Genomic DNA, 27,181 nt, shown 5'->3' on the forward strand with positions numbered 1-27,181 from the left:
GAGAGAGAGAGAGAGAGAGAGAGAGAGAGAGTGTGTGTGTGTGTGTGTGTGTGTGTGTGTGTGTGTGTGTTGGGGGGAGGGAGGGAGAGAATCCTAACATCCCCCAACTTCAATGCTTGGGAGAAGAAGAAGTGAGGAAGCAAACTTTGCTTCTCTAGCAATGCCACTTTGTGGCAATTTCATGCAAAGTTGCCATGAAGTAGCTAGCATTTTGCTAGTTGGAATTATGGAAGTACTCACAAGACACATAAGAATACGATTCAATAATGGAAGATATTAAATAGTAGAAGTTTTGAGAAATCATTCTTACTATATTGGGACTAGTGGTGTTAGAAAGGTGCGATTAGATCTTTTCTAATAGGTACCATTCCTGTCACGAGCAACTTTGTAATGCCTTTCAAATAGTGCTAGTCGACATAATAGTCACATTTCAAAATAAAGACATTTTAAAGTGTGACTTTTCTAGTTAAACTACTTTACAATAGTATGTGCTTTTCTATACTAAGGATCTACCCTTGTGCCTTCAGTAAACTTCATCACAAATGAGGTATCAATGTATGATACCATTGAAAAACATTATTTTACCATCCCTCATCAATGGAAATAGGTTTTCTCATCAAGACTTACGGAATGAAATTTTTATAAGTGAAGTTTATAAGGAGTATGCCAAGAAAATGGGCAAAATGTTAAGGGCATTTGGAAATTTCACCGTGAATGGACATGCAATGTTCAAAATTTGATTGAATGTCCTATGTTTTGGTGATTTAAAGAAATCGAGTGGTAGTTTAGGATTCCCATAGAGATTAGGAGTACATGGGCAAGCTTTTAAAAAGATGCGGCATTTCATGAACAAAGTGAAAATAATTACACCAGCCACAGTATGGTGAAATTAATTACTTTGGCAAGTGAGGCAATCTTCCTAAGAGATGTTCAATTTCAATGTGGATTTCTGGTTGAGGACAAAGGGTTTAAGAGGCATCTTGATGAAATATGCCTTAGGCCTAACTTCTAAGTGGAAAGAAGCAAAGGACACTACAGCAAAGGACTGCCAGTCGGTCACAGCGAGTGTATGGGTTGACAGTTGTAAGCTCAAGTCTATGGATACCTCAACCCGCGAGAGGAAGGTGCAGTAACAACAATGAGCATGATCTGATCAAAGGCTCCGCTAGATCGGCAAGCATCTCTCTGTGTCAGTGTCGCCAAACACTCCGGGATCTGTTTGGGAAGATCAACTCACTTTCAATCTAAATTTCTATTGAATTGGGTGGGATTCGAAGCTCATAGCCATCTGCCCCCAGGTCTGCATCTTTACCATTCCTTGCTTGCTTTCGGATCATGGAATTGTTTGCAGAGTTTTACAAGTCCACGATCTTGTGAATTCAGTAATGGCCAACGGACATACGAATTGGGGTCACCAGGAAAACAATGTAGCTGTCATCATGATCGGAGGCCCTACCAAAGGTAATATGATATGAGTGATTACCTTCACGGATCGATTTGCAGACCAAGGATTTTGATAGAATGGACAAATCCATCTACAATATGTTTGCGTTCATCTTTGAGATCTTTCATTCATCTTGTTTTAGTCTCAAAGAGAGATGACAGATGCTCATGCGTTGCATTCACACGGACTGTGTATTAGTCAAATTCAAGCATATGACCTGAAATCTTTTAGGAGGCACCGATTGTATTGCTGCGAAACGTGTTTAGTATGGTAGGAGTCTGTTTTTCCATGTACTTTTTGCTAGTCTTTTCTGGTTTCTGCATTTGGAAGTCTTCCCTTACCCACACGAAAAATAAAACTAGACTGGTAGGCTGTTGTCATGTAAGGCCTCTGGTAACATGCGGAAGTTTTTGTATACCAGGAACTAGATTTCGACCACTTTCATTGAACCTTCCAAAGCCACTCTTCCCTCTTGCTGGTCAACCAATGGTGCATCATCCCATTCTTGCTTGCAAAAAGGTGACTAATAATTGGTGGAAATGTTATGTAAGACAACCTTATCAGAATGGAAAATTTTTGAACTAACTTTGCATTGCGTTTTTGAATACAGATTCCAAATCTTGTACATGTCTATCTAATTGGATTTTATGAGGATCGGGAATTCACACTGTATGTCTCAGCAATTTCCAATGAGCTCAAGGTGCCTGTAAGGTGATTAATGTCCTTCATAATTGTCCAAAATTTCATCTAGATCAAACACACGAGCATGCGCTCACACACACACACATTGTAAAATGACGGTCATTATCTTATTAAGTCATTAATTCATGAGAAGAATAGACTTCATAGCAAAGCTTATTAAAAAAACCAGAAGTGGTGGTACAAGCAATTCAGCAGAATCATCTAAATTACCAGCATGAAAATAATATAATGATTGCCATTACGAAGCTTTTGAAGTAATATACGACTAAAATAGCTGGTACTCATAGAATCATGTCCGAATAGTCCACAAAGCCCAATGTTTGTTCCAATGGAAGAAGATTGAATGTTGAGATACCCTTTGAGAATGGCCAAATGGATTTCTCAAATGTTTTGAGTTGGAAAATTCAGCATGCAGTTGTCAAGAAAGAGCATCCAAAAATATCCAAGTTTCTAGGCAATATTAAAGTAGATGTACTACTATCTTGTATTAAGCTTGCAATTGTCAAGAAAGACCATCCACAAATATCTGAGCTTTTGTGCAATACCAAAGTCAATGTGGAAGTATCTTATGTTCATGTGAGCATCTAAAACAACAACTACAGACATGGAGTGTTTTGCTAACTTTTATCCAATAGGGATCAATCATAAATCGCTAGAAGAAATTTGATCTCAAAGAACACACATAGACACCACGTGCACCCATACACATTTTAGTGAAACCAATATTGGTTATGTCATCAATCCATAAAATGCACAGGGAAAATGAACTTTGTAGCAAAATCTATTCAAACAGATTAAAAAAACAGTAGTGAAACACATCTATGTAGGAGATATCTAAATCATGAGCATAACAGCTATCATATACAGATTGCCACAACAAAAGTTGAAAGTGGCATATGTTTGAAATGACAGATCTCCCAAAAATGCACGAGTCCTTTTAGTCCAATGGTCCACGAAACCCAAAATTTGACCCAACAAAAGAGACACACACACACACACACACACACATTTTGGTTTAATACTTTATATGTTGAGTTGAAACCTGCCAAAAAGGGTGTAAATAAACCACAAAAAATCCCATCCTTGCTATCGCTGTTTAGGGGGTTAGAATGTCAAAGAGGTTATTAGTTGGGATGACCACACCATGAGCACATAATCATCCTCTTTCAATAAGATAAAAGGAGGAATAACTTCCCCATTTTCTACGTGGAACCCATCTTGAAGTTGGGCTATGATAAAATCAGGATTCACTTCTTCAACAAATGGTATGGCTAATGTTATTTACTCAAAAGAAAATTACAATGAAGTACAAATGCTCAGGAATCTAGTCGGAGCTGTTTGTAGATAAAAGCCCACTCATATGTACAAGCCTCTCAAGGACATTTGAGAAGGATGGGGGATAGAAGCCATAGACGAGGGATTTAGCACCATCGATGGTGGCTGTCCTATGGGGTGAAAAATAGGCGATGGCTGCCCCAAGTGTAAATAAAGTGCTGCCAAAGCTCCCATTGGTGTTGAGAGTCACCATGTAGCTGCTCCCAATAGCCACTGAGTGGATGATAGACGACTAGAGCTTTGCCAGAGTATTGTACACCAAAGGCTCTTCCTGTTGAAAATCATTTGGTAGCATGGCCTCTAGATATGCCACCCTTTGAGGTTCCCAATGATCTCTCATACGTTTAATTGTGGCACCGTAGGCTCTAATACTTGGCGACTAGGCAAAGCCTCCGGGCCTACCACAACACATGAGCCAACCTTGATGATGAAGCTAATATCATGCACCTTGGTCTCTTTTTTAAGTGCAAGCCCTGACGAATTGATTGCCAATAAAAGGCCCCCAAGAGGGGTACCCCAAGCTAGATACAACTTGATGTAATAGGCAGTAGGTTCCTATCCACATTAGCTGCACTGTCTGCAATGACCATAGGTAGTGCTTTGGTGTCTCCAAGTAGTGCAATAATGGACAACATTCGAAGACTCCGTCTTATTGCATTTTGGCCAACCAACTCTAGACTGCTAGACCGATATGCACTACAAGCCATAGGAAGTAGGAGACTCCTTGGCCACCAACAATTTCATAGGCATCACCAAAAGGTCTTGCAGAAAGTATCCATGATGGTTTACTTTGCCCAATGCTTATAGACTTCTCTCTACAACTTCTTTAGGACTTTTCCTCCAGATTTTCTCCCTGACCTTTTTGAGCACTCTCCAACTTCTTTGTGGATTTTAAAGATGCTAAGTGCAGAGTGAGCGTAATGCTTTTAGGAACCTGCCAGCACCATGTGCATGTTTTCTACACAAAGATATTGTTTAGAGCTCCTAATGTCCTTGTTTGACTAAGATTAAGGCTCATTGGTAGGAGATGAGCAGAAAGCCATATATGTGTTCTAAAACCTCCTCTCAGATCTTGGATTTGGAGGAAGACCAAAGGAGATGGAATGGATCCAAGGGTGGCAAGAAGAGTGTCATTGCTGATGAAGTCCATTGATGAAGAATGCCAACCAAGAAGTAGGATCCCCTCTCTAGATGAAAGCCTGATCTGTTGAGAGCCCACATAGGCCAATGGGAGTGAAGAGGCCTCTTATGGATCACTCCAGTGATGTCTAGTTGGGAATGGGTGAGCCAAGCTGTTGATTCAATTGAGAAATGATAGTGAGGAGCTATTGAAGGTGCCATAACTTGCCAAAATGTTGGGGGGTTAAAGGCCGCCTGTGCCTAGTGGTCTATACTTATCTTGTACTTAGTGCCCCCACACCTGTACACTGCATGTGGTGGCCACCCATTATTGTCATCTTCTTTATTTTTTACTATGGAATAATAAAGGGAATTCAGGTCACACATTGTGACTATTGGAGTTCCCACATACTGATCTTACTCTCTTGAGTTTAAACCTCCATAGCCATAGTTTTGGCTTGTGCTTGTGCTCTTCTCACTCTCACTCTTGCTTATCCTTTCAAATTGGTATTGGAGCAGCTATTCCTTCATCTGTTTGAGGTACCCATCAGCTCCCCATCTTCTCCAGCTTCTTCCCCAACTCCAAGAAGGCATTTAGCCATTGCCAAGTGACCTTTGAAGGTTAGGAGCAGTAGCCCAAAGATTGCGGCACAACTTTAGGGGGCTTCCTTGCATTCACTACATTAGTCTCTTGCTTTTGGCACTTCTCCTACTCCTTGCCCAGCTATTGAGCATTGTTCCCGGCATATTGGATTTCATCTTGGGCATATGAAAAAAGGACTATGCAAACATGTTATTGGTTCATAAGTCCTAAAGAAGATATATTTTTGTTTTGGAACACCAAGAAAGGTATTGATTGGTGAGATCGTTCATTGTAGGGGAATCTTTAGACTACGACGAAGAGATGTCATAGCTTCAACTCGAGGGTCATCCGATGCTTGAATATTCGGAGGTGATATAAGGATGCCAATCGGATCCAAACCCTTGTGTTTGTATAGCTCAAAAAGAAAAATGAGCAAACTCTAGGCATTGAGTCGATCCCATAAAACTGGTAAGTCCTGGGTCACTCCAACTTGGGGATCCTCAGTAGGTCGGTGATGAGACTGACACAAACTCCCATATGTCAAAAGTGTTAGGATGCACTTGACTTTGCACAACCAGAGGGGCTTATTTATCCCATCCAGCCTTTTGAAAGCAGGGAGAGAGGCTAGGATGGGCAGTTGTACAGGTGGTGCCATTATAGCCAATTGTGGATCTGTAATCATGGAAGAGGGAACGAGGAGAGAATGATATGAAGGTGGTTGGAAGTTAGCTTCCAATTATTAAATACTCATGTAGATAGCAAAATTTAATTCATATATTTAAAACATGGGAAAATGAAAACAGGACATTTGACATCAAAAACCAAGTGGAACCATTTGTGTAGTTGTGTTTGTCTCAAAATTTACTCACTCTATGATTTTACAGCACATTGATCTGAAACTAGGAGCCTATTAGATGAATCTCACAAGGAATAGACGAGAACATGCTTTTCGTACAATAATATATTGGTGAAATAAGTAAAAAAGAGTGGGAAAAGAAAAAAAATCTCACAAGGAATAGATGAGAACATGCTTTGGATAAATAAAAGAAGGGTGAATAACTAGCTTTTGGAGGGTGCATGACTAACAAAGCAAAAATCAAATCAACTTCACCCTTTTTGGAAAGAAAAGCATGAAAAAAAAAGAGAAAGTTTGTAGTGCTTTTCTTTCTGCCCTTCTCTGTATAAACTTTTCACTAGCCACATTGCAATAAATGCCTGCTTGGAACAAAGGAAAACTAAGTGCTTGGAGACAAAATCAAGAAGAGCCTCCACCTGAACTGGGGCAGATAAATGAATTGAAGACAAATACATTGTCAGAGCTCCTAATGTCATCATCTGACTCAGACCGAGGCTCATAGGCAAGAGATGACCATAAAGACACATATGTCTGCTAACGGGGACATGGTCTTCTATTTCAGGATGAAGCATGTTCTTGTTCATGAACAGATTGAGCAAGTGAGCCTTAGATTGGAGAACGTCTTTACTTGGGAACAATGTAGCCTATTTTAGGCCATTGGTCATTCGTCTGATTGACCAGTTTGGCACATTAATAAGAATCTGCAGACCAGTATAGTTTGTTGCAATCTTTTTGTTGGCAAAAGAATGTGATTTTAGATGAAGAGCCATACCTATCTTCAAGAGTTCACCCTGCGGTACATACAGACTACAGTTGTAATCCTGACTCCTGTTGTTACAATGCAGTGTCTTGATTGTAAGAGGGGCTGCCCTTTACTGAGGATCTTATCATATTCTCTGTTGAGCATGTCACGATAACTTCACTGAAAATAATATGGACCTACAAAGAGCATTTGAGAGAAGTTTTGGAAGTTGCACTAGGAACTAAGAAATTGGATCAAGGGAACAAGTTGCCTATTTCAATGAAGTAGAGACTGTATAAGGTCTTGGGCTGTATTGACTCTCCATACTGCTAGAAATGAAATAAAGTTCCAGGGGGAGATGATACATAGGCAGCATATTTATCTAACCTCCATAAATAGGTGTTTGATACTCTGCAGATGTCTCTATCAGTCTCTTAAGCTGTTTTCTATTTAACTCGTCACTTTATTACTGTGGATCATTAGTTTATTGCCACTCACAGTGAGCGCTACCCCATATTTGTCAGAAAAGTAAAACGATGGCATCGGAATAGAAAATGAGGGCTTGTTTGGTGTGTGACATATAGAAGCAATGAATGAAAATTGGCTTGACAAAAGATGAGCGTGTCTGCATATACATGATCTTTTGACACAAGCTTTAGTTGATACCTTTGCACTATTAACTGCTGACCATGCTAAATTGTGAGAATCTCATGCTGAGTACCATGACTTGTTTTGTTGGTCATTCTCTCAAAGATCATCCCTGTACCTTCTCCAGGTATCTACGAGAAGATAAGCCACACGGTTCTGCTGGTGGATTATTTAATTTCAAGGATTTGCTAATGGAGGATGAGCCAGTAAGATGGATTGGACATTGTACATTGCTTGAAGCTTGCAGTCGATGCTTGTGTGGCTATCGTCAAGCTAGGCTAATGACATAGTTCACAGATCGAGTTGCAATTTGTTATCAACTCTTTTAAACTGACTTTGTTTATTCTGTTTTCTCCATCCAGAGCAACATCTTTGTAATGAATTGTGATGTCTGCTGCAGTTTTCCTCTATCTGACATGCTATGTAAGGAACTAAATTTCATGTCATCTATTTTATCAAGGATTCCATACCTAATCGTTGAAAGAGTAGCTTGAGTTTTATGTTTGCTTATGGAAACAGTTTCACCATTCTGCCTAAACAGTTCTGTCCATCTGTATGTTGGCTGTGTGGTGATGTTCATTCTATTATACTGTTACAGCTGCACACGTGAAATATGGTGGAATGGGCACACTCCTTGTTAAAAAGGTAATTCTATCAAACGCTGGATTGAGTCTGAATTTAAGACGTGCATCAATCTATGATTAGTGTTGCTATCGATAATATCTATTTATTGAAATTTACAGGTTTCAGCTGAATCAGCAAGTCAATTTGGGGAACTTGTGGCTGATCCAGAATCAGGGGAACTGTTACACTATGCAGAGAAGCCTGAGACATTTGTAAGCACAGCTTATGTTACACAAAATCTTAGCCCGCTTCCCCCTCCTTTCTTGGGCTTTGAGGAAAAACAATAGTTAGTTCAATCTTTGTGTTAAGAAAGTTAGGTTGTATGGAGCTTGTCAAAAGGAAACAACTTTGTATTTTATTCCAAATTTTTCCATGTTGACTTGTGAACATTACTTCTATCTGATGAGGCTGAATGCACTAAAGTTTGCAAGACCTGCTTCTCCAGCTTTGGATTTTGATGCTCCAACTTGGTGTTAAGGGCAACCATCTGCTCTTACGGTTCCTCTGTAATTCTCGTTTGAAGTATCATCTCTGTGTGGATGAAAACAGAGAAGAGAAGAGAGAAAGAGAGCGGGAAAAAAAGGGATTCCAAATGCAACTCTTAACCAAATCTGAAGAAACAACAAATGGAGTCTACTGAAACGCAGAAAAGATAATTATAAATTGGAATCTGGATTAAAAATTGTACAAATGGATATCCAGAAAGAGCCTGTACACTCTATGGATGGAGGAAAGTAGATTGCTCAAGGCAGGGCCCACCGAAGGCAGGGGCTGGGCCATGCTGCAAAGAGCAGAGCAGCCTAGGAATTGGGATCTAAATCTGGTTCTGAGGTTGCAGGGCTGATTTACAATCACTGGGAATGGAATTATGGAGGCTGGATGTAGTATGAAGAGCTCTGCCATATTGCAAAGCTGACTATTGGAGTGACAGCATGAATAACCCAAGGTTGATAAGAGATTCTGCTGCACAGGAAAAGCCTGTATTACATTGCAATGTTGTTGAAGGAGCCAGCAATGAGGTTAAAATTGTCTATATCAAACTGAATAAAGAGAATGTTCCAACCCCAACGTGTATTGCTATGACCAGCATGAGCCCAGATGAAGGCATAGTAGCTGGAATGGTGGCTGGTGATGTGGCAGGTGCTCATATAGAGTAGGTGATCAGGCAGGCTGTTAGTTGTATAACAGGCAAGCAATTGGGCTGGTGGACAAATTAGGATAGTGCTGATGTTTGGACATAGAGAGGACATAAATGAGCAGGATTAGAGTGATGCCAACAGAGACTGAGCATTGCATGGCATGGGGTATCACATAGCCTTTCCTTGCTGACTTTGGGGGGACTTGGAGGATGGCTTTAGACCAGAAAGAGCTTACTGTCTCTGTGGTTAGTATCACATAGGAGCCTGGGAGTTGGCACTTGGCTTAGTCATGACAGGAGATCAAATCACGTGTGTTAGATGCGAGCAGTCGCAGGAGACATAGAGAGACTGTAATGGAAGTGCCCTGGGGCACAGGAGGTGTAGAGGAGACCCTTTAGGATGCTGTTTACATGGGGGATGATTGTATGGGTCAGTGTGTGGATATGAGGATACATGGGAGTCATGCCTATGTTGGGTCAGCTCTTGAGCAGGATTGCCACACTGGATTTTTCAGAGTTAGTGTGGACTTAAGAGGCACTGCCATAGATGGGAATTCATAGGTAGCATCTTTGCTTGTACATTTGGACCACTTGATGTAATCATGCCATTGATCTATTGGACATATCCACTGATAGAGACTCTCTCCAGGATTTGGATAGAGATTATTCATAGTCTCCAAGGAAGATGATATAGGATACAGGGTGGATTGGAGACTGTGAGGAGGAGGAAAGACTCTTTTCTTAGGGCGTGACATTCTGGCAATTTCTTTCATTGTTATCCACGCATGGTTTGGCATTATAGACCTCCTGATTGGTTATTCACTCAGGCTTTGGGGAAAGAAACACCATATGTGACGCAATACTTTTGGTTCTGTAGATTACATAGTCTATTGAAGATGTTTTTGTACATTTCTCTGCAAAATACCATCTCTCTCTTCTTGTTTATCTTGTTCCTCTTTGATCAATCAACTCACTGACATCTTTTTAAAAACACCTCAAAGCCATGCTGCTTCTGTCTCCTCCTCTTCCTCCCTCTGTCTCTCTCTCCATCCATCCTGCCTAGTCCTTCACCCTCCCCCCTGCATTATTTCTCTCTCTCACTAATGAACGGACTTTTACTAGCTCTCTTCATTTCGCAGGTCAGTGAGTTGATTAATTGTGGAGTATATATCTTCACCCCAGAAATATTTACAGAAATTGAGCATGTAGCATCTGGTCGGAATGATCATGGTATGACTTGTTGGTTTTGTTGTTGTGCATAAAGAGGATGCTCCTTAGCAAATTTTGCATCTGAAGCAGCTTAGGTCTGAAGTGCATAACTTAAAAGTATCCAGGCTTTCTTCCATATAATAAGCATTAAATGAAGACTGCTCTTGATTCTTTTTAGAAGGTGTTTAAAATGAAACATCTAGTGTTAGTTTCTTGAATAGTCAACTGTATGTTGGGATAAACATATTCAAGCCATTGGTTGAGAATGAAAGAGAAGAAATCATTTTTATTTCGTATGTTGTCTTTTTGGATCTCGTTGAATAAGGTGCATAGCTTTCATCCAGGACCCTTGTACATGAAGGTGCACATGATCATATTTAGGTTGCAATTTCTAGCAGGCAGCCAAAATGAAAGCAGTAAATTTAATGAGCTTGTTCATTTCCCAGAAAGTCTTAATCTGTTTCTATGCACAAGTTAAAGCAAGTTGTTGGGTATTTCCTGTAATCACGTGTTCTAGATTCTCATCAGTTTCTGTAAAACTGTTGTCAGCAATACATCGGCGAGTCTCCAGCTTTGAAGCACTTCAACTAACCACCAAGTAAGTTAAACCTTGTTTTTGTAGACTTGTAAGCCTTTGCTGTGAACATTCTATCTAACTGTGTTAAAAAATTATTTAGCTGCAAAAAACTCCAGGGAGTTCGCCTGTTAATCTATTACCAATGCCATGTATTTTACAGGTCAGTCCAAACTGATTTTGTGAGGCTGGATCAGGATATTCTTACTCCTCTAGCAGGCAAGAAGAAGCTTTTCACTTTCGAGACAAGGGATTTCTGGGAGCAAATCAAAACACCTGGGTAACTGACATGTCTCTTTGTGTGTTGTCTCTACTCCTTAATTTTCTTGACTGGTCTCTGGTAATACCTTTGTGTATCAGGAGAAATTTCGTTTTCATTGACAATAATAATGTTCAGGGTACTAATGCGTATAACTCCTTCAGGATGTCTTTAAGGTGCTCATCTTTGTACCTTGCACAATATCGGCAAACTGCACCTGAACTTTTGGCGAAGAGTGATGGCTCAAGAACTGCAACATTTGTTGGAGATGTATATGTGCATCCATCTGCAAAAGTGCACTCCTCTGCTAAGGTTTCCAATACTCTCCTCACAAGAAATGATCGACATCTTTAAGTGTATGCATGTATTCTTCATGGATTATGCAAAGTTGTAACAGCTTGAGTAAAGGAGTAGGACTTTGGTGGTGTCGTGAGAGTGCACAACACAAGAGGAAACAGGAACATGGAGAGAGAAGGGAAGAGAAAGACTGCAATGAAAGAAGAGAATGGAAGGGGAAAATCTGCACTGAACTCTGAAAGAAAGCTGAATACAATGAGGACTGATCAGTCCCTGCACGCAGCCCAAGGTGTCAGTGATGGCACCGGATCAGGTTGATGATGGAGGCAGCACCAAAAGACGGAGAAGAGTACTTGTATGTCAGACTGTGCTGAAACTTGCAAAGGAAAACCTGTGAATGATTGAATGAATGATCAGCCAGGCCATAAATGCTGGAAACTGGCCAATTACAGCCTAAGGAGTGCCATAAATGCTGGCCAACCTGACAACATCAATAAAATAATCTTAAAAATGCTGTCACAATCAGGAAATGCTGGTCGCTCAATCTAGGGAGTGTAAATGCAGCCTCTAACCACTGAAAAAGAAATATAGTGGGCTGGAAAATAACTCAGCCAGTCTAATGTGCTCATTTGACTCAAATTGAGGCTCACAGGTGTTGAGAAACCCATTCTTCAGTTCACACACTTCATTCAGGGTTCTGTATTGACAGCCCCAAAAAGGGCTGGTGTCCACTTTTTGGCCACTTTTTTAGTGGGTGCCCACACAGCGGTGCACCACTTTTTCAGTGGGTGCCCACACAGTGGTGCACCACCCTAGATAGCTTATGCCTATAAATAGGCAGTCACTCCATTCATTCTTTACTTCTACCACCCCACACCACTCTTCAATCATTCTTCACCCCTCTTCCTCTGTCATCAGAAACCCTTCCCTTCTCTCACCAGCCCCTTTCACTGCTCTCACACCCCTTCAAGAGGACATTGTGTTTCGTGGCTCCTGGCTGCCTTCACCCTTCCTCTTCTATGCTTCAAGCACCTTATTCCATTATCAAGCCTTACGTTTGGAGCATCTTTCACCTGATGTCACCATTATCTACTTGGCATCAACAGCCTTTTCCATCAGGCTCCACCTTTACCTACGTTTTCTAGTGTGGAGATCTTCTCCTTGCCTGGCATCATCATCTCTAGCTTGGCATCGGCTGACAGTCTACATCACCGAGTGTCAATGATTTCATCACTCGTCTATCACAAGGGTTGCTGGGATATGTGTTTTTGTAGCTTAGCTTCTCCATCACATGGTGTTACTTGTCTATCATAGAGTTGCTAGGACCTGCATTTTTACAGGAGCTCGGCTCATCTTCCATCATTTAGTGTCATTATTATCCACTTGGCATCAGCATGTGGACTGCTCTCCCTACGTTTGACATCTGTGACACTCTGGGATTTGTGTTTTGTTGCCTAGGTCACTCCTCGGCATCAGAGGATTGCGGTTTGCTTCCTCGAGAGTTGGTGATCATCTTCCACATCTTTGATGGCATCACAGAAGTGCGGTCCACTCCCTTGACAACTTTCCTTCACCTTCCAGTGATTACTTTGATAGCCCAGTGCTTGGAGGAATGTGCTTTGCTCCCTTCACTGTGTAGATTTCCCATAGGTGTTGCCATCTGATTTAGATAGGACAATACAATTATCTTTTGAGCTTTGGCTCCACTGTGTTTGCTTTTCTTCTCATAGCATGATTTAGTGCACTATCACAATGTTCTTGTGTTTTTGAGTTTCTCTTCTCTCTCAGTGTTTGCCGTACACACTTTGTGTTACTTCTCGTAAACCCTACTGTCTCTCTGCACTATCACTTATTTTGATATGATATCAGAGCATACCTATTCTTTTTGACAAGAGGCAGGTGTTGACAGTGTATGACAAACATGACTTCTAAATCCAAGGGTGGCAGAAGAAGTGCCAAAGTTGATGAAGTCCATTGATGAAGAAGCTTTTCATGATCCTGGAAATCCCCCTTTGATACACAAGGGACCAAGGAATCCATAGTTGCATCGTCGATATTGTCCCCCTTTGAAAGGGATGGGAGGTACGAGGGAACCGTGAGAGGAGATGGTGGAGGATGGGATGGAACCTGTGGGGTAGATGGTGCACAATTGAGAATGGGTGCAACAATAGATAACTACCTTGGAGGACTTTGCACAAGGGAAGGGGAATGGGGCTTGTGTAGTCCTCTCTCCTGTCAACTTGTCGCTAAAATGGCTCCTCTACAAGAATCCTCAGTAAAAACGGCCTGCTCAGTGAAGAGAACCTAGGTACTGAGTCTAGTAAGGCCGTGAACAAAGAGGAGTGGAAAGCCCAAGTTTGAAACATATAGGACTGTAGAAATTGAGCTTGTTGAAATGTCTAGTAATAACAAAAAATTGCCAACACTACTAATAGGCACTGATAAGATGTCACCAACAGTGATTGTATCCTTAATGGACGAAGATCTTGTAATGAATCTCCTCGAGGATTCATATGACTCAAAGCGCCGCCAAAAGGCTGAAGAAGAAGAAAAACGAGATCATTCTTGCTGTAGCAATTGTGGTAGAGCTGTGAGGAGCCATGGCCAGCCTATTTTCAGCCATTGTAGCCAGCGACAAGTGAGTTTTGAGGAGGCGATTGCAGATTCGGACCCTCCATAGCTGGGCGATTGCATCTAGGTATAAGGTGATAGCTGATTTGGATGTCTCAGCTATAGACGACAGCATTTAACGTTGTTGTGGCAGGGCAGCAGCTGCATTTGATTGATTTTTAGTCATTCTTCGCGACAAAGCTTTGAATTTTCTCTCTACAGCTTTCTCTCTCATCTCTCAGCCATTTCATAGCCTTGCTCCGAAGATCTCAACATTTGGATCCTTGGAGGCCGAGAAATGGCAAATTTCTTTGCTGTAAATCCTAATTTATATAAAAAATTAGGGTTTAGCAGCAGCCTCGAGAAGCGTTCTAGAAATTGGAAGCTCCAAGACTTGGATTTTTCAGGGCTGAAGGTGAATTTCAGCTAAATTCAGGTGGAGGACTAGCCAGCCATTGAATTTGTGGCATTTCCATCGTCTATGAAGTGGGTGAAGGTCAATCAAGTGCCAGAATCAAAGGGCAAACCAGATTGAAGACTTGCTGGTCACTTTGGATAGCAAGGGGAGTTTGGATTGCGAAGGGGATCGGGAGAATCCCATTGTAAATCAACTTCTTTTTCAATTAAGCTAAAGAATACTGAAAGGGACGCCAATTTTGGGGCCAATCAGGTGTGCATTGTCCAAGATCAGTAGGTAAATTTGTATTTTCAGATTTGCATTTATTGTTTGCTATTGTAATTAAGTTATAATCAGGGATTTACCACCCATCCATGAAAGGAAGGCTAGTTTCATGAGATAGGTGTTGAAGAAGACTCTTCCATCTCATGGATATGAAGGAACACATGCTTATGGATAACAATTGGAGTAGAGTAAGAGGAAGGCTTAGATGATTTAGTGCCATCCTTCATTCCCAGATGAGGTGAGGATATCTCTTCCAACACTTCTCCTCGGGATGAGCTCTTCCTAAAGTATGGGCATTTACGCTTCTTTAAGTCAATGTATGAGCTCGAGAAAGACTTTGAATGTGTAATCTGCTTCTTGTTCTTGTTCTTGGCATTGTTATCCTTTTTGTTGGCCCTCCTAAACTTGAAGTAAAAACTTTCATAGAGCCAAATTTGTTGGCTTTAATCTCGTTAAGGTGCTCTTTATGCTCCAAAAGAAGTGGTGCTAACTCCTCCAAAAGAATAGTCTCGACTCTCTCATACCCTAGAGGTTAGTAGGCTAGTGTGGGAAACATCAGATTTGGGAGATGGTAGATGAGTAAGAAGGATTATAGCCATATCCTCTAAAGATATTATTTGACCTAGGGATGCAAGCTCATTCCACATGTCCTCCATTTGGTTGATGTGCTCTTGAATAGAAGGGAAATCATCAATTGAGAGGATTCAAAGTTTTCTCTCTAGGGTGATGTGGTGGACAAAGGTCTTCTCATATTAGAGAGAAGCTAACTTTTTCCAAACTTATATTGTGGTCCAAAGCTTGTGCATGTGGACAAAGAGAATCCTGTAAGCTCGTGAAAAGGAAAGACTGAGCTCTACAGTTGAGTGAGCGAACAAATTGTCATACATGTGTAAACTTTCTATCCATTAGATTTGCTCTATTAAGAGTGGGCAGAATTTGGCGCTCAGCCCAATCGTAAACAATAGATAGAGAGAGAAAGAGATTCAACTAAGTGCTTCTAGAGAGAGAGGGGTGTGAAGAAGAGTGTGGAGGCACTGATAGGGTTTGAATTGAGGAAACACAGAGTGTATGACCACGATATAAGCACAATGAGACAAACATAGACATAGAAAGAAAAACTCAAAACTTAAACATTGAAACTCAAACACAAACAAAAGAAGGGATAGAAAGAACACAACTTTGAAGTTAATGAGTGTTATAAATGAATATAAGAGTTTACAGCGTGTCCAAGGGTAGAGCAGTGTGTTAGAGAGTGACGTCCACCACTGGAGACGGATCCCAAGTGTTGTGATCACTAGTCGGAGTGGAGTGAGAGAAACACCAAACGCTGATCACCAGAGTGTGAGGAGACTAAGGCGACTGCAGAGGATGCTGCTTGATGATGTGGGTGAAGTAGCAAAACGTAGCAGTTGAATGCCTCAGTAAAACACCACAATAGAACGCCGTAGTAAAACATGGTAGTAAAACGTAGCAGTAAAACAAGGTGATGGCAGTAGTCGCGAAGGCTAGACAGCCATGTGTGTGTGGACTGATGGTTGAAATTTTCACTCAAGGGTGAGAAACTTGCACAGACGGGATTAAGGCTGAATGGGGGTAGCTTGTCTATTTACAGATGAGGATGGACCCTCCCAAATTAGGATTTCACTGAACTCTCTCGAACCGCTCCCCATTTTAGGGTTTTCATAAATTAAGCCTGCTTTGGGGCTATTTAGGTGGCTAATTAGCACATAATGCATTTCTTAGTTCAACACCTTCTCTTAGGCCCAAAATAGGGTGAGAAGAGAAGGCTAACCCAATTTGCCCAAAGTGTCCCACCCCAAAGTAGCAAGGGCATCGGACAAAGGGTGCACGGTGGTTGCCCAATGGCCTACCAAGACTACAGAGGCAATGGTTATCTTACCAAGGTAGTCCAAGTAGTCATCAGAGAGGATAGGGTATCAGACAAAGGGTGCTCATCGGCTGATCAATAGCTTGCCAAGCCCTACAAAGGCGGATGAAACTACAATGAACTTGATTTTGTTTTTAAGAAAAAAAAAGTGAGAGATGGTTTGCGGTCGATTGAGTAGAAGATGCGAGAATGAGAAGGGATGGTTAGGTCCAATTCATCATAAGATAGACAAGCTACCCATCCACTCGAGGATGTCAATGACAAGGAAATGGTGATGAAGTAAGGATTGTGTGGTCGACAGACCGCCAGTGGAAACAGCTTAGGATCCATCTAGTGGTGCTCTATACAATGAGTATGCTACATGCTGTGAAATGCTCATGTAGCAGGTGCCACTTAGACAATCCTTTGTGGGGAAATTCTTCACTTGCCCAAGCATCCTAGTACAAAGATGATGAAATCATGCAATGGAAAGGGTGAAGGTACAATGTGGGGGGCGAAAGGCCAATGTCGAATGCAAGTGTTGAAACTTGTAGAATACCAAGAAGGGTAGGAATCCCCTCTCAACTTGGAATGACAACACTGAAGGAGGAAGAGAAGCCAAATGTTGGTCTTCATGTGGTGCTGAGAACCATGATGAGAAGAAGCATCCCGACTGGAAGAGCTAGGTAGAAGTCACTGTCATGATAGTAGCAAGAGAGATGCTATACGATCCGTGTCATGCTAGCACGGAATCCTGTCTTTCATGCAAAGACAAAGCACATACAAGTGAAGTACCACTTCATTAGAGATGTACTTGACAGTAAGAGCATTGAGCTTGTCAAAGTGCATACAGATGATAATCCTGCAGACCTTCTCACGAAGGGTCTTCCAGCAGAGCGGTTTGCTCATTGCCGACAGATGATGGGAGTTGGATAGATATATTTATTTCAGCTTTGTACATACCTAGACTTAGCTGATTCTTTTCTCCTCTTAAGGCACATTGCCTTAGGTGGGAGGTTGTTGGGAATAAAGGGCCATCGTGCCTTTTATATGTGTACGGGTGTGAACACACCCTTAGCACATTGTACTTTCATACATATATCTATCTAAAAACCTAAAGTGGTACACTCGTCATTGTACCAAAAAACGTGTTCACTCTCTACTCTGCTCACTCGCACTTTCTCTGTCTCTCACTGCGCGTAAAGTCTGTCTGTCTCGATCTCCGTGCCTAACCTTTCCCTACACCGTGAGGGTTGAAAGAGCAGATGGAGCAACAACGGGAGGCATAGCCCTACTAGACTACAGCCCTACTAGATTGTGTAGTTGTAGTAGTTTGCTGTGGTTTTCTAGGAGGAAGTCCTTGGGCCTTGGTATGATACTCCTCGTCCACATGGCTCGACTTGTGGCAGTGAGTGCAAGACCTATTTTTCTTAGGAATTTACTGCTAAAGAGGTCGAGGTTCTTTGTTTCCGTTGGGGGAAGTGGTGTCACTCTTGTTTTGGCTTGCCTTCCCATCTTACAAGTTTTTGCCACTGGTAGTTTTTGCACCTGAAGAAGAGGCAACCAACCCTCCCCCTCTAAATAGAAGTGAGTAGAGGACTTCTTGTGGACTTGATCATGCGCCTCGCATAACACAAGAACTGACACTTAAACTCGTAGAAGGTTGGCAATCTTGACAGTGAGATAATGTGCTGGATAAAATGGAAGTATTTATCAAGAAACTTGTTCAAGAAGAATGTGACCTAATTGTTGTCTGACTTCAGAGAGCGGGTAGTGGCAAACTCGGCTAGTGACCACCGATATTCAGTCAACTTGACTTTCAAATCATCCCCTTCCTTAATGGAAAACTCTTGAAGCTCGAAATCAATGTTTATATGTTGAGTATGATCTCTAGCTGAATAGTAGTCGATGAGATGACTTCAATGTTCCGATGCAAGAGGAAAGTGCTGTAAGTGAGAGTGAAACTCAGGAAGCAAACCTTGCATCAGCTCAATATTGGTTGTGGCACTGCGAGCTCTCCATTGACGGATGTGATTAGGGTGGACTAAGTGAGGGTCAGGCATAGGTTCAAGACCAACAACGAGGTCCCAAAGACCCTGAGACTCAAGCACTTGTTGCATATAGTTCAACCAAGTGGTAAAATTTGACCCATTGAAACGAGTCTTGTCCGTAAAGGCATTCTTGACTGATGCAATAGGAGTGGTAGTGGTCGGATAAGGTGGATAGGGTGGATACTATAATGGAAAGGAGTACACTTGGTAATGGGTCTGAGAGTGCCCACCGGGCATTCAAGAAGTGTGCACGGTGGATCCAAATGTGTGCATGGGATGACTAGGCATGCGCATTGTTGCTGCATGAGGACCCCATTGTGAAGGGATGGGGACACGTGGAGCAGAGGATGGAAATCCGTGTGTAGGAGTGACCCATGGAAAGTGTGACAACGCACCATAAGCAAAGGATGGAAATCCCTACATCTGAGAGGTCATGGGGTGTGTGCAGCTGGGGGTAGTAAGGGGGATGTCGAGTAGAAGCGGAAGTAGAGAGAGAGGGCAGACACATTTATTGAGGTGCTCAATAGCACTGAACAGTGAGAGAGAGAGAGGGCAGACACATTTATTGAGGTGCTCAATAGCACTGAATAGTGAGAGAGAGAGAGTCGATGGATAGGTGTATACAAGTATGGTACACAAAGAATAAAAGAATGTATTTATACTTAGGGTACAGTACACTTACATCCGCTAGGGTGAGTTCACGTGTGTGAAGTAATATATACATGGGAGATACATGGGAGAGCGTAAAGGGCCTTTATACCCAACAACCTTCCACTTAAAGGTCCGAAGCGAACCTTTAACCAACTCCTACAAGTCTAATGCAATGCTCATGTTGAGCCTTTGCAATAGTGAGAATATCTATAGGGTTATCCTGTGATTTAATCTTAGCTAGGGTGACTAGAGCATAATCTAGAACCTGTCTGGAAATCTCTCTTGCTAAGCTTCAGATAAGGCGGAAAATGTACACCAAGAGGCTTAGCATCAGCCATAGAAAAACGATCAAGTACTTTGTTGATGTACTTTTCTTGTGAGAGAAATAAGAGCTGCTGTTCTCTATCTCATGTCATACGCATGCCCAAAATATGTTCAGCTGCACCCAAATCCTTCATGGAAAAGGCTGAGTTCAGCTGTCTTTTCAATGCATTAATTTGGCTTTTATGCTTACCAACAATAAGCATATCATCCACATAAAGTACAAGTATAATAAGGCTTCCATCATTAGCCTTCTTAATATATAAGCAGTGATATGCACTACTCCTTTTAAATCCATGTGAGAGCATGGAGGCATCAAATTTTTTATACCATTGTCTAGGAGCTTGTTTCAAACCATACAAGCTTCTCTTAAGCTTACATACTAAATGCTCCTTTCCTTGTATAACAAAGCCTTCAGGTTGTTTCATGTACAACTCTTCTTTTAGATCACCATGCAGAAATGCAGTTTTAACATCCATTTGATCAAGTTCAAGATCCATAGATACTACAATGGCAAATAACACTTGAAGAGTGGTCATTTTGACAATAGGAGAAAACACTTCCTGAAAATCAATGCCCTCCTTTTGTGTATAGCTCTTAGCCCACAATTCTGGCTTCGTATTTGGGTTTGCCATCTACACATTTGATTTTATAGACCCATTTGTTAGGAATGGCTTTCCTATCCTTGGTCAATGTAACCAAATCCCAAGTATCATTCTGATACAACGACTTCATTTCTTCTTGCATAGCTAGCTCCCACTTTTTCTTTAATTCACATGATAGGGCCTCTTTATACATAAGAGACTTACCTTCATCTGTGAGCAAAATACAGTCCAAAGAAGGATCAAATCTTTGTATAGGTCTTCTGACACGTGTAGACCTTCTTACCCAATGATTTGTATTATCAAGTAATGGATCCACATCCAAGGGAATGTCAATGACCTCATTGTTTGGCTGCTGAACTACATGTTTAGGTTGCTGTACTACAATTTCAGGCTGCTCTAATTCATTTTTAGCATGCTGATTTTGGTGCTCAAGCTGATGTTCAGTATCCCCTCGCTGCCCATTTTCATTTGGCTCAATAATGATACACCGATTGTCATAATCAGCATCAAAAGGAGTTGAATTTTCAGTGGATGATGGCTGCTCAAGTAATTGATCATATTGAAATTTAACATTCTTTTTGTGTGAGTCATTAGATGTGACATTTTTCAGCAGCTTTGATTCATGAAATACCACATCTCGACTGCGTAGCAACTTTTTCATTCTTGGAACCCAAACTCTACAGCCCATTTCACCTTCATCTCCATAACCCATAAAGATGCCTTCATGCGATTTCATGTCAAGTTTGGTTCTGCTATCAATAGGTACATGTTCATAGCATTTGCAGCCAAAGATCCTTAAGTGGTCATATGAAGCAGGTTTGCCAGACCAAACCTCTTTAGGGATGCCACTTTCAAGTGCACGATGTGGAGATTGGTTGCAAATATGCACCGCCGTTTTAAGTGCCTTTCCCCAAAACGATTGCGAGAGATTAGTTGTGGACAACATGTATCGAATCTTCTCATATAACATGTGATTCATTCGCTCAGCCACACCATTAGGTGATGGATTGTAAGGAGCTGTAAGATCTCGTTTAATCCCATTGATATCACAAAACTTATTGAATTCTTTAGATATATACTCTCCCCTGTTATCTGTTCTTATGCATTTTAACTTTAAGCCCTTTTGAGTACTAATCAATGCATAAATTTTTTAAAAAGCATCCAATGCCTCACTTTTTTGCTTAAGCAAGTAAACCCATAGCTTTCTAGAATGGTCATCAATAAAAGACACAAAATAATAGAAACCACTATGAGGTATTGGCATGGTGCATACATCAGAATGAACTAAATCCAAGATACATGCCTTTCTAGAGGCTCCATGAGAGTATGGACTCTTTACATGTTTACCAAGAACACAATCATCACAAAAGTCAAGCTTTGAGTTTTTCACATTAACTCTTCCAAGTGAAGAAAGTGCTTGCAAACCCTTTTGGCTCATGTGTCCAAGATGCTTGTGCCATAACTTCATGTGTGACTTCACTTCAGCAACTGCAATAAACTTTTCAGGAAGTGCCTTGCAGAAGTAGAGATAATATAGAGTCCCCTTTTTACCACCTCAAGTGACTAGCATAGACCCTTTCTGTATTTTCCACATTCGACCACCAAAAGTAGTGAAGTAACCTTTGTTGTCTAGCTGTCCAATAAAAAGCAAGCTCTTCTTGATGCCAAATACATATTTAACATCATGAAGGATCGATTCCTAACCATTTTCAAGAGCCAAGTGTATGGTGCCCATTCCTTCAATATCACATGCGTGATTGTTGCCAAGGTAGACTTTTCCAAGATTGCCTTCTGCATAAGAAGAAAAACACTCCAAAGATTGAGTTACATGAAATGAAGCCCTGCTGTCAACAATCCACGATTATGATAAACCATCATGAGCTGACAACAAAGCATCTATCACATCCGTTTAAGTGATATACATGTACTCTACTATCATCGCAAGTGGATCTGAAATGCAATCAGCAAATCAACATCTTTATCCTCTTCTATTTGCTCAATAATAACACTAGATACTACATTTTCTTTTTTTGTTTCTTTAGGAGTGGAGTTGCCATCCTTGTCATTCTTTTTGCCTTTTGCATTAGCATGTTTCTAGCGCTCTTGTGTGCCATCTGGGACTGCTTACCTGCATCACGAAAAATAGGACCTGGCCACCCTAAGTGCGCATGAAATGACATCGGAGCTCGTGACAAGCCCTAGACTTGCCCTGCACCTGATCCCATTGGCCGCGGAGGAGTTGATGATGGAGGTCTTGAGCTTTGCTAAGGTCGCATGTATTGAAAGTCTCTCTTCGCCGAAAGCCTCCTGACACCGCACCTTCCAGATATGCCAACCGGTAAGACTCCCTATGATCTCCCATACCTCAGAGCGGTCTGCTGTGGGCTGCAGTACCTGGCGGATGGGTAGAGCCTCCAAACCGACCACTGCGCACGACCCTGCCTCGATAATGAATATCGTGTCCTGCATCCTGGCCTCATGCAAAAGGTGATGGCCTTGGCTGATTGCCTGCCAATAGAAAGCTCCCCATGAGATACATCCAAGGCTGGGTGCTATACGGCAAAGGATGCGGTATGCTCCTCTTCACAGGAGCTGTGTCACCTCACATGACCAAAGGCAATGCTTTGGGTTTTCTAGAGGCTGCTATGTGTAGCGTTTACAATCTCCCTCCTGCATTTGGGCAAGCCAACTTTCCACCGCCAAGCCTCCATGTGCCACTAACCATAAGAAATACGATACTCTCCTCGGACTCCAACTATCCCATAGGTGGCACTAGAAGGTCCGTCAGAAAGGCTTATGATGTTGTGCTCCTCCGAGTGCTTGCTATGTGACGACGCTCAATCCATATTCTCCTGCATCAGTACGTGTTTGTCAATCTTGACAGTGTACTCCAAGAACCTCGGTGGCTCCTTGGCGACCGCAGTGGCTGGCCATAGCCACTCTCCTTGATCCCACTCTAGCTCATCAAGTGGCCTGCCCTCCCAGATCCAAAGGTGCCACTCCCTAAGCTCCTGCCAGAAGATAAAAGGGTCCAACCGCCATGTCTTCCCCTGAAGGCCAATCACCCGGATCCTCCTCCATGAAACGACAGCTATCCCCTTATCCTGCTGCCCTCTGTCAAGAGCCAGACGCCCCTCCTCCTATAGGGTGAAGAGGGTGCTAGGTGGAGCGTTGCCCACTCTACCTGCCACCTGTAGGGGGATGCTTACTGGTAAAAACCTAGTGACACATACCTCCTCGGGCTCTATCGACCCTTGTATTGGGGGAGCAAGCCACTCCTGAGATATTGCTACGTCTATCTCCCTTCTCCTTAGCTCCACTTCTCTCTGGCAGCCTGATACTCATTGCAACACCTCCTCATCCACCATTCTATACACCTCCCGCCATGTCCTGATGGTACGAGCCAGGCCGGGCTCCCAACCAACCCACTGGATGTGGGGGCGCTCACCAATCTGTGTCCCTTCCCGATCTTTGACATGGTGGTTCGAGATCATTGGCTGACGGTCTATCTCCTCCTGGCAGCCTGGGGGGCTTTGGATTGGAGCCTTATGGAGGCCCTGCCACACGCGGAGCAACCTACGTAGGAAAGGTGATCTGGGCTAACGTGAAGATCCATCTCAGGGACGGCTTCCACTCACCGTCGGTCTACAATCCTGAAGACCTTTCTGCAATAGGACCTTCCAGGTCTGCCCTCCTGGTGTGAGGCCACTGACAACTAGCTTGCCCAAGAGGGCCATACTCTGATACTTTGGGTCTTTGATCCCAAGGCCTCCCTCTGACCGATGCCGTATGATGGTTGCCAATGCCACCTTGGCCCTAGAATCCTTGGTGTCGTCTGACCCGGACCAAAGAAGTTCCGAACTAGGCTGCAAAGCTACACTACGCAGGATGAGGAGAAGCACCAACACGAGGCGATATACGAGGCCGTCGCTAGGAGGACCTAGTTAACCACCAGGGCTTGGCCTGCTAGTGAGAGGCGAGCCGTGTTCTAGTAGGTTAGCTTTCTCCGAATAGAATTGAGGACTAAAAGAAACTGCTGGGCGGGAGTGATGTCGAGTCCCATGTGGAACCCTAGGTAATGGACGGTCTGCCCTCTACTCACCCATCTAAATCCCAGGTAGACGCCCCACTCCGTGCTAGAGTTTGTGAGGAAACCAACCGACTTTCGCCAATTGATTTTTGCTCCCACTGCAGAATAGAACACTTCAAGAGCCAGCCTTACTCTCTCTAGCATTAACTCATTGTCCTCTATGTAGAGTGCTGTATCATCTGCATACTCTGAGTCTAACAACTCAGTCACCTCTCTCACAGGAAGTTGGAGGCCGCGTAATCCGCTCACACGTGATCTGAGAAAGTGAGACATCGTCTTTGCAAAGAGTAGAAACAGGTATGGGGCCAGGGGGTAGCCTTGCCGGACCAATCTCTCCAGTCGAAACTCCTCCCTCGCCTACCACCTATGAGAACCTACTGGTGGCCGATCTGTAAAGTGCGGAGACCCTGCGAATCCAAGCCTGCTGGGGGAAACTCAACCTCACCAAGGTGCCCTCTAGGAAATCCTAGTCCACCTTGTCATAAGCTTTCTCGAAATCCAAGAATAGTACGACTAGTCTCTGCCCACTGTGCTGAGCCCACTCTGTCACCTTAAAGAAGGTGAATATATTGTCTAGGATGCTCCTATCCTGGACAAAGCCTGTCTGTGTGTCATGGACGATGTTTGGAAGCACGGGGCATAGTCGCCTACTAATCATCTTTGCCAGTGCCTTGTAGGTCACTGACAATAAGGTGATCGGTCTCCATTGGGAAAGCTCCAACTGGTCTCCCTCTTTGGGAAGAAGACTGATAAGGCATCCCGAAAGACTCTCTGGCATCTGTCCTGAAGTGAAAATCTCCTGGAAGGCCATCAATAGGGGGTCCTTTACCACCTCCCAGTAGGTAGTGAAAAAGGCCTTAGAGAGGCCATCCTCTCCTGGGCATTTCTGCTCGTCCTGTATATGGAAAGCCTCCTCTAGTTCCTTCTCTGTGAAGGGGGCTAGGAGGGAGTGTCCCATCTCCTCTGTGACGAGGGATGGGATGTGATCCCAGACCTGCTGTCTACATCGCTGTCCTCTAGCTGAGGCTGTCTCTTGTTGGAAAAGGTGTCTGTAGTAGTTGGTGGCAATCTCCATCACCTCGTTTGGGCTAGAACGAGTCCTCTCATATTGATCTCGAAGGCTGCGTGTCTGCTCTCCTGAAGTGCGAGGTTGGTGCACCTGGAAAAACTCCCTAGAAATCGTGTCCTCCTTCCGCGCCCAGAAAGCTGCTGAGGTGTGGAAAGAGAACTCTAAGTGCTTGTCCTCTAGACCAGCAATGGCTGCTCGCACGCGCACCTCCTGTGCGTGGAGGGTGGGATCCCCTGGTGCCTCTTGTAATAATGTCTACGTGGCTGCAAGGTCTTGCCGGAGTGCTCTCTCCTCCTCCCAGCTCTGCTGCCTGGCCTGTATGGCTGCCTCTTGGCAGATACTGCTCGACTCGACAAGGACCTCTGCAACCTCCTCTGCGATCCGGTCCCTCCTGTCCCACTCCGTGGTCCAAATTTGCTCTATCTGTCTCGTCACCTCGTCCCTCCTATGGATCGAGTCAGGGATCCGACAGGATCGTGTGTCTAGGGCAGATACTGGGGGATCAAGTGTCAGGAGAACCGGGCAATGGTCGGACAACGTGGTGCCCGCCAACTGCCCAAGCTGGCCTCCACGAAAGCCTCCCCACTCTCCCACATAAAACCTGCCCAACCGCTCCAATAGGACTCCACCTAGCCGTTTGTATCCCCAAGAGAAGTCCAGCGACCTCTCCCTCCTATGGAAGGCAGGGTCTCTCTAGGCATCATGTGCTCCTAGTGCCAGTAGAAAGACCTCCCATGCCTCTTGCTCCTCCCCAGCCATGCCCTGGTAGTTTCTGCCTCTGCCCTACTGGTCCTCCGAAGCCTCCAGGTTGTTGAAGTCTCCTCCAACGATCCAGGAGTCCACCTTTGTGTCCAGCACCAAATCTGGGAAAAGCCCCAAATTTTAAGGAGCAAATTTGCACAGATTCGTGTTTTCTGCTTGCTCATGCGAACACCCGGAAGAGGGGAAATAAAATGAACTGAAAATTCTGATTTTTAAAAGAAAATGGGGGACGTTGACCTGCCCATTTGATAGACGTCAGTCCTTGCAGCATGCGTCACGTGCAAATCGTGGGACTTTTAGTTTGTCTCATCGCCTACAACCTCGTTGGCATCTGTCCTGGTGCTCATCGGTCCCGTTGGTCCTCGTCAATTGTTTGCTCGCCGTGTGTGCTGGTCTTCTTCCCGTCGACTGGTTGCTCACTGGTCTTATGAACGCAGGTTTGGCTAGTCGATATTGGTGTCGTTGGTCGCCTGTGTGACCCGTGTTGGTCGCTTCTCCTCAGCTCTTCACTTCAACTCGACTTGATGCACGTGTCAAGTGCTGTCCATTGGCTGGATTCTGTGTCGCGACCTATGACACTTTTGGAAAGCGCGAATGCTGTAACCAACAGCTTTGATACCGATTTGTCAAGTAGAAGCCAAAGCAAAGAGAGAGGGCAAGCACATCAATCGAGGTGCTCAATAGTACTGAATAGTGAGAGAGAGTCGATGGATAGGTGTGTATCAGTGTGGTACACACAAAGAATAAAAGAATGTATTTATACTTAGGGTATGATACACTTACACCTGCTAGGGTGAGTTCACATGTATGAAGTTATATATACACGGGAGAGCGTAAAGGGCCTTTACACCCAACAGGGGATGCCCATCATAGCCATTCTAGGTGAAAAAGATGTGCCTACATGAGGAAAGGTAGAGAGAATTGTGTTAGAGGGTGACATTCC

The 27,181-nt window shown here is 43.3% G+C and overlaps 1 protein-coding gene across 1 annotated transcript in view; it reads left to right on the top strand.

Annotated features, from left to right (window-relative positions):
- Positions 1-956: 956 nt before the first annotated feature.
- LOC148021322 (uncharacterized) overlaps positions 957-27,181 on the top strand; it is a 51,860-nt gene continuing 25,635 nt past the window's right edge. Inside the window, exons 1-12 of the mRNA XM_087699194.1 lie at positions 957-1,298; positions 1,384-1,461; positions 1,866-1,963; positions 2,055-2,155; positions 7,557-7,635; positions 7,792-7,852; positions 8,028-8,074; positions 8,173-8,265; positions 10,331-10,421; positions 10,950-10,998; positions 11,138-11,254; positions 11,398-11,545. Coding sequence (XP_087555320.1) covers positions 1,386-1,461; positions 1,866-1,963; positions 2,055-2,155; positions 7,557-7,635; positions 7,792-7,852; positions 8,028-8,074; positions 8,173-8,265; positions 10,331-10,421; positions 10,950-10,998; positions 11,138-11,254; positions 11,398-11,545 — 960 coding nt within the window. The 5' untranslated portion in view covers positions 957-1,298; positions 1,384-1,385. The remainder of the gene's footprint in view (positions 1,299-1,383; positions 1,462-1,865; positions 1,964-2,054; positions 2,156-7,556; positions 7,636-7,791; positions 7,853-8,027; positions 8,075-8,172; positions 8,266-10,330; positions 10,422-10,949; positions 10,999-11,137; positions 11,255-11,397; positions 11,546-27,181) is intronic.

Source organism: Lygodium microphyllum, chromosome 18, assembly GCF_053477565.2.
Source record: "Lygodium microphyllum isolate KBCC chromosome 18, Lygodium_microphyllum_v1.1.10, whole genome shotgun sequence".
Taxonomy (NCBI): domain Eukaryota; kingdom Viridiplantae; phylum Streptophyta; class Polypodiopsida; order Schizaeales; family Lygodiaceae; genus Lygodium; species Lygodium microphyllum.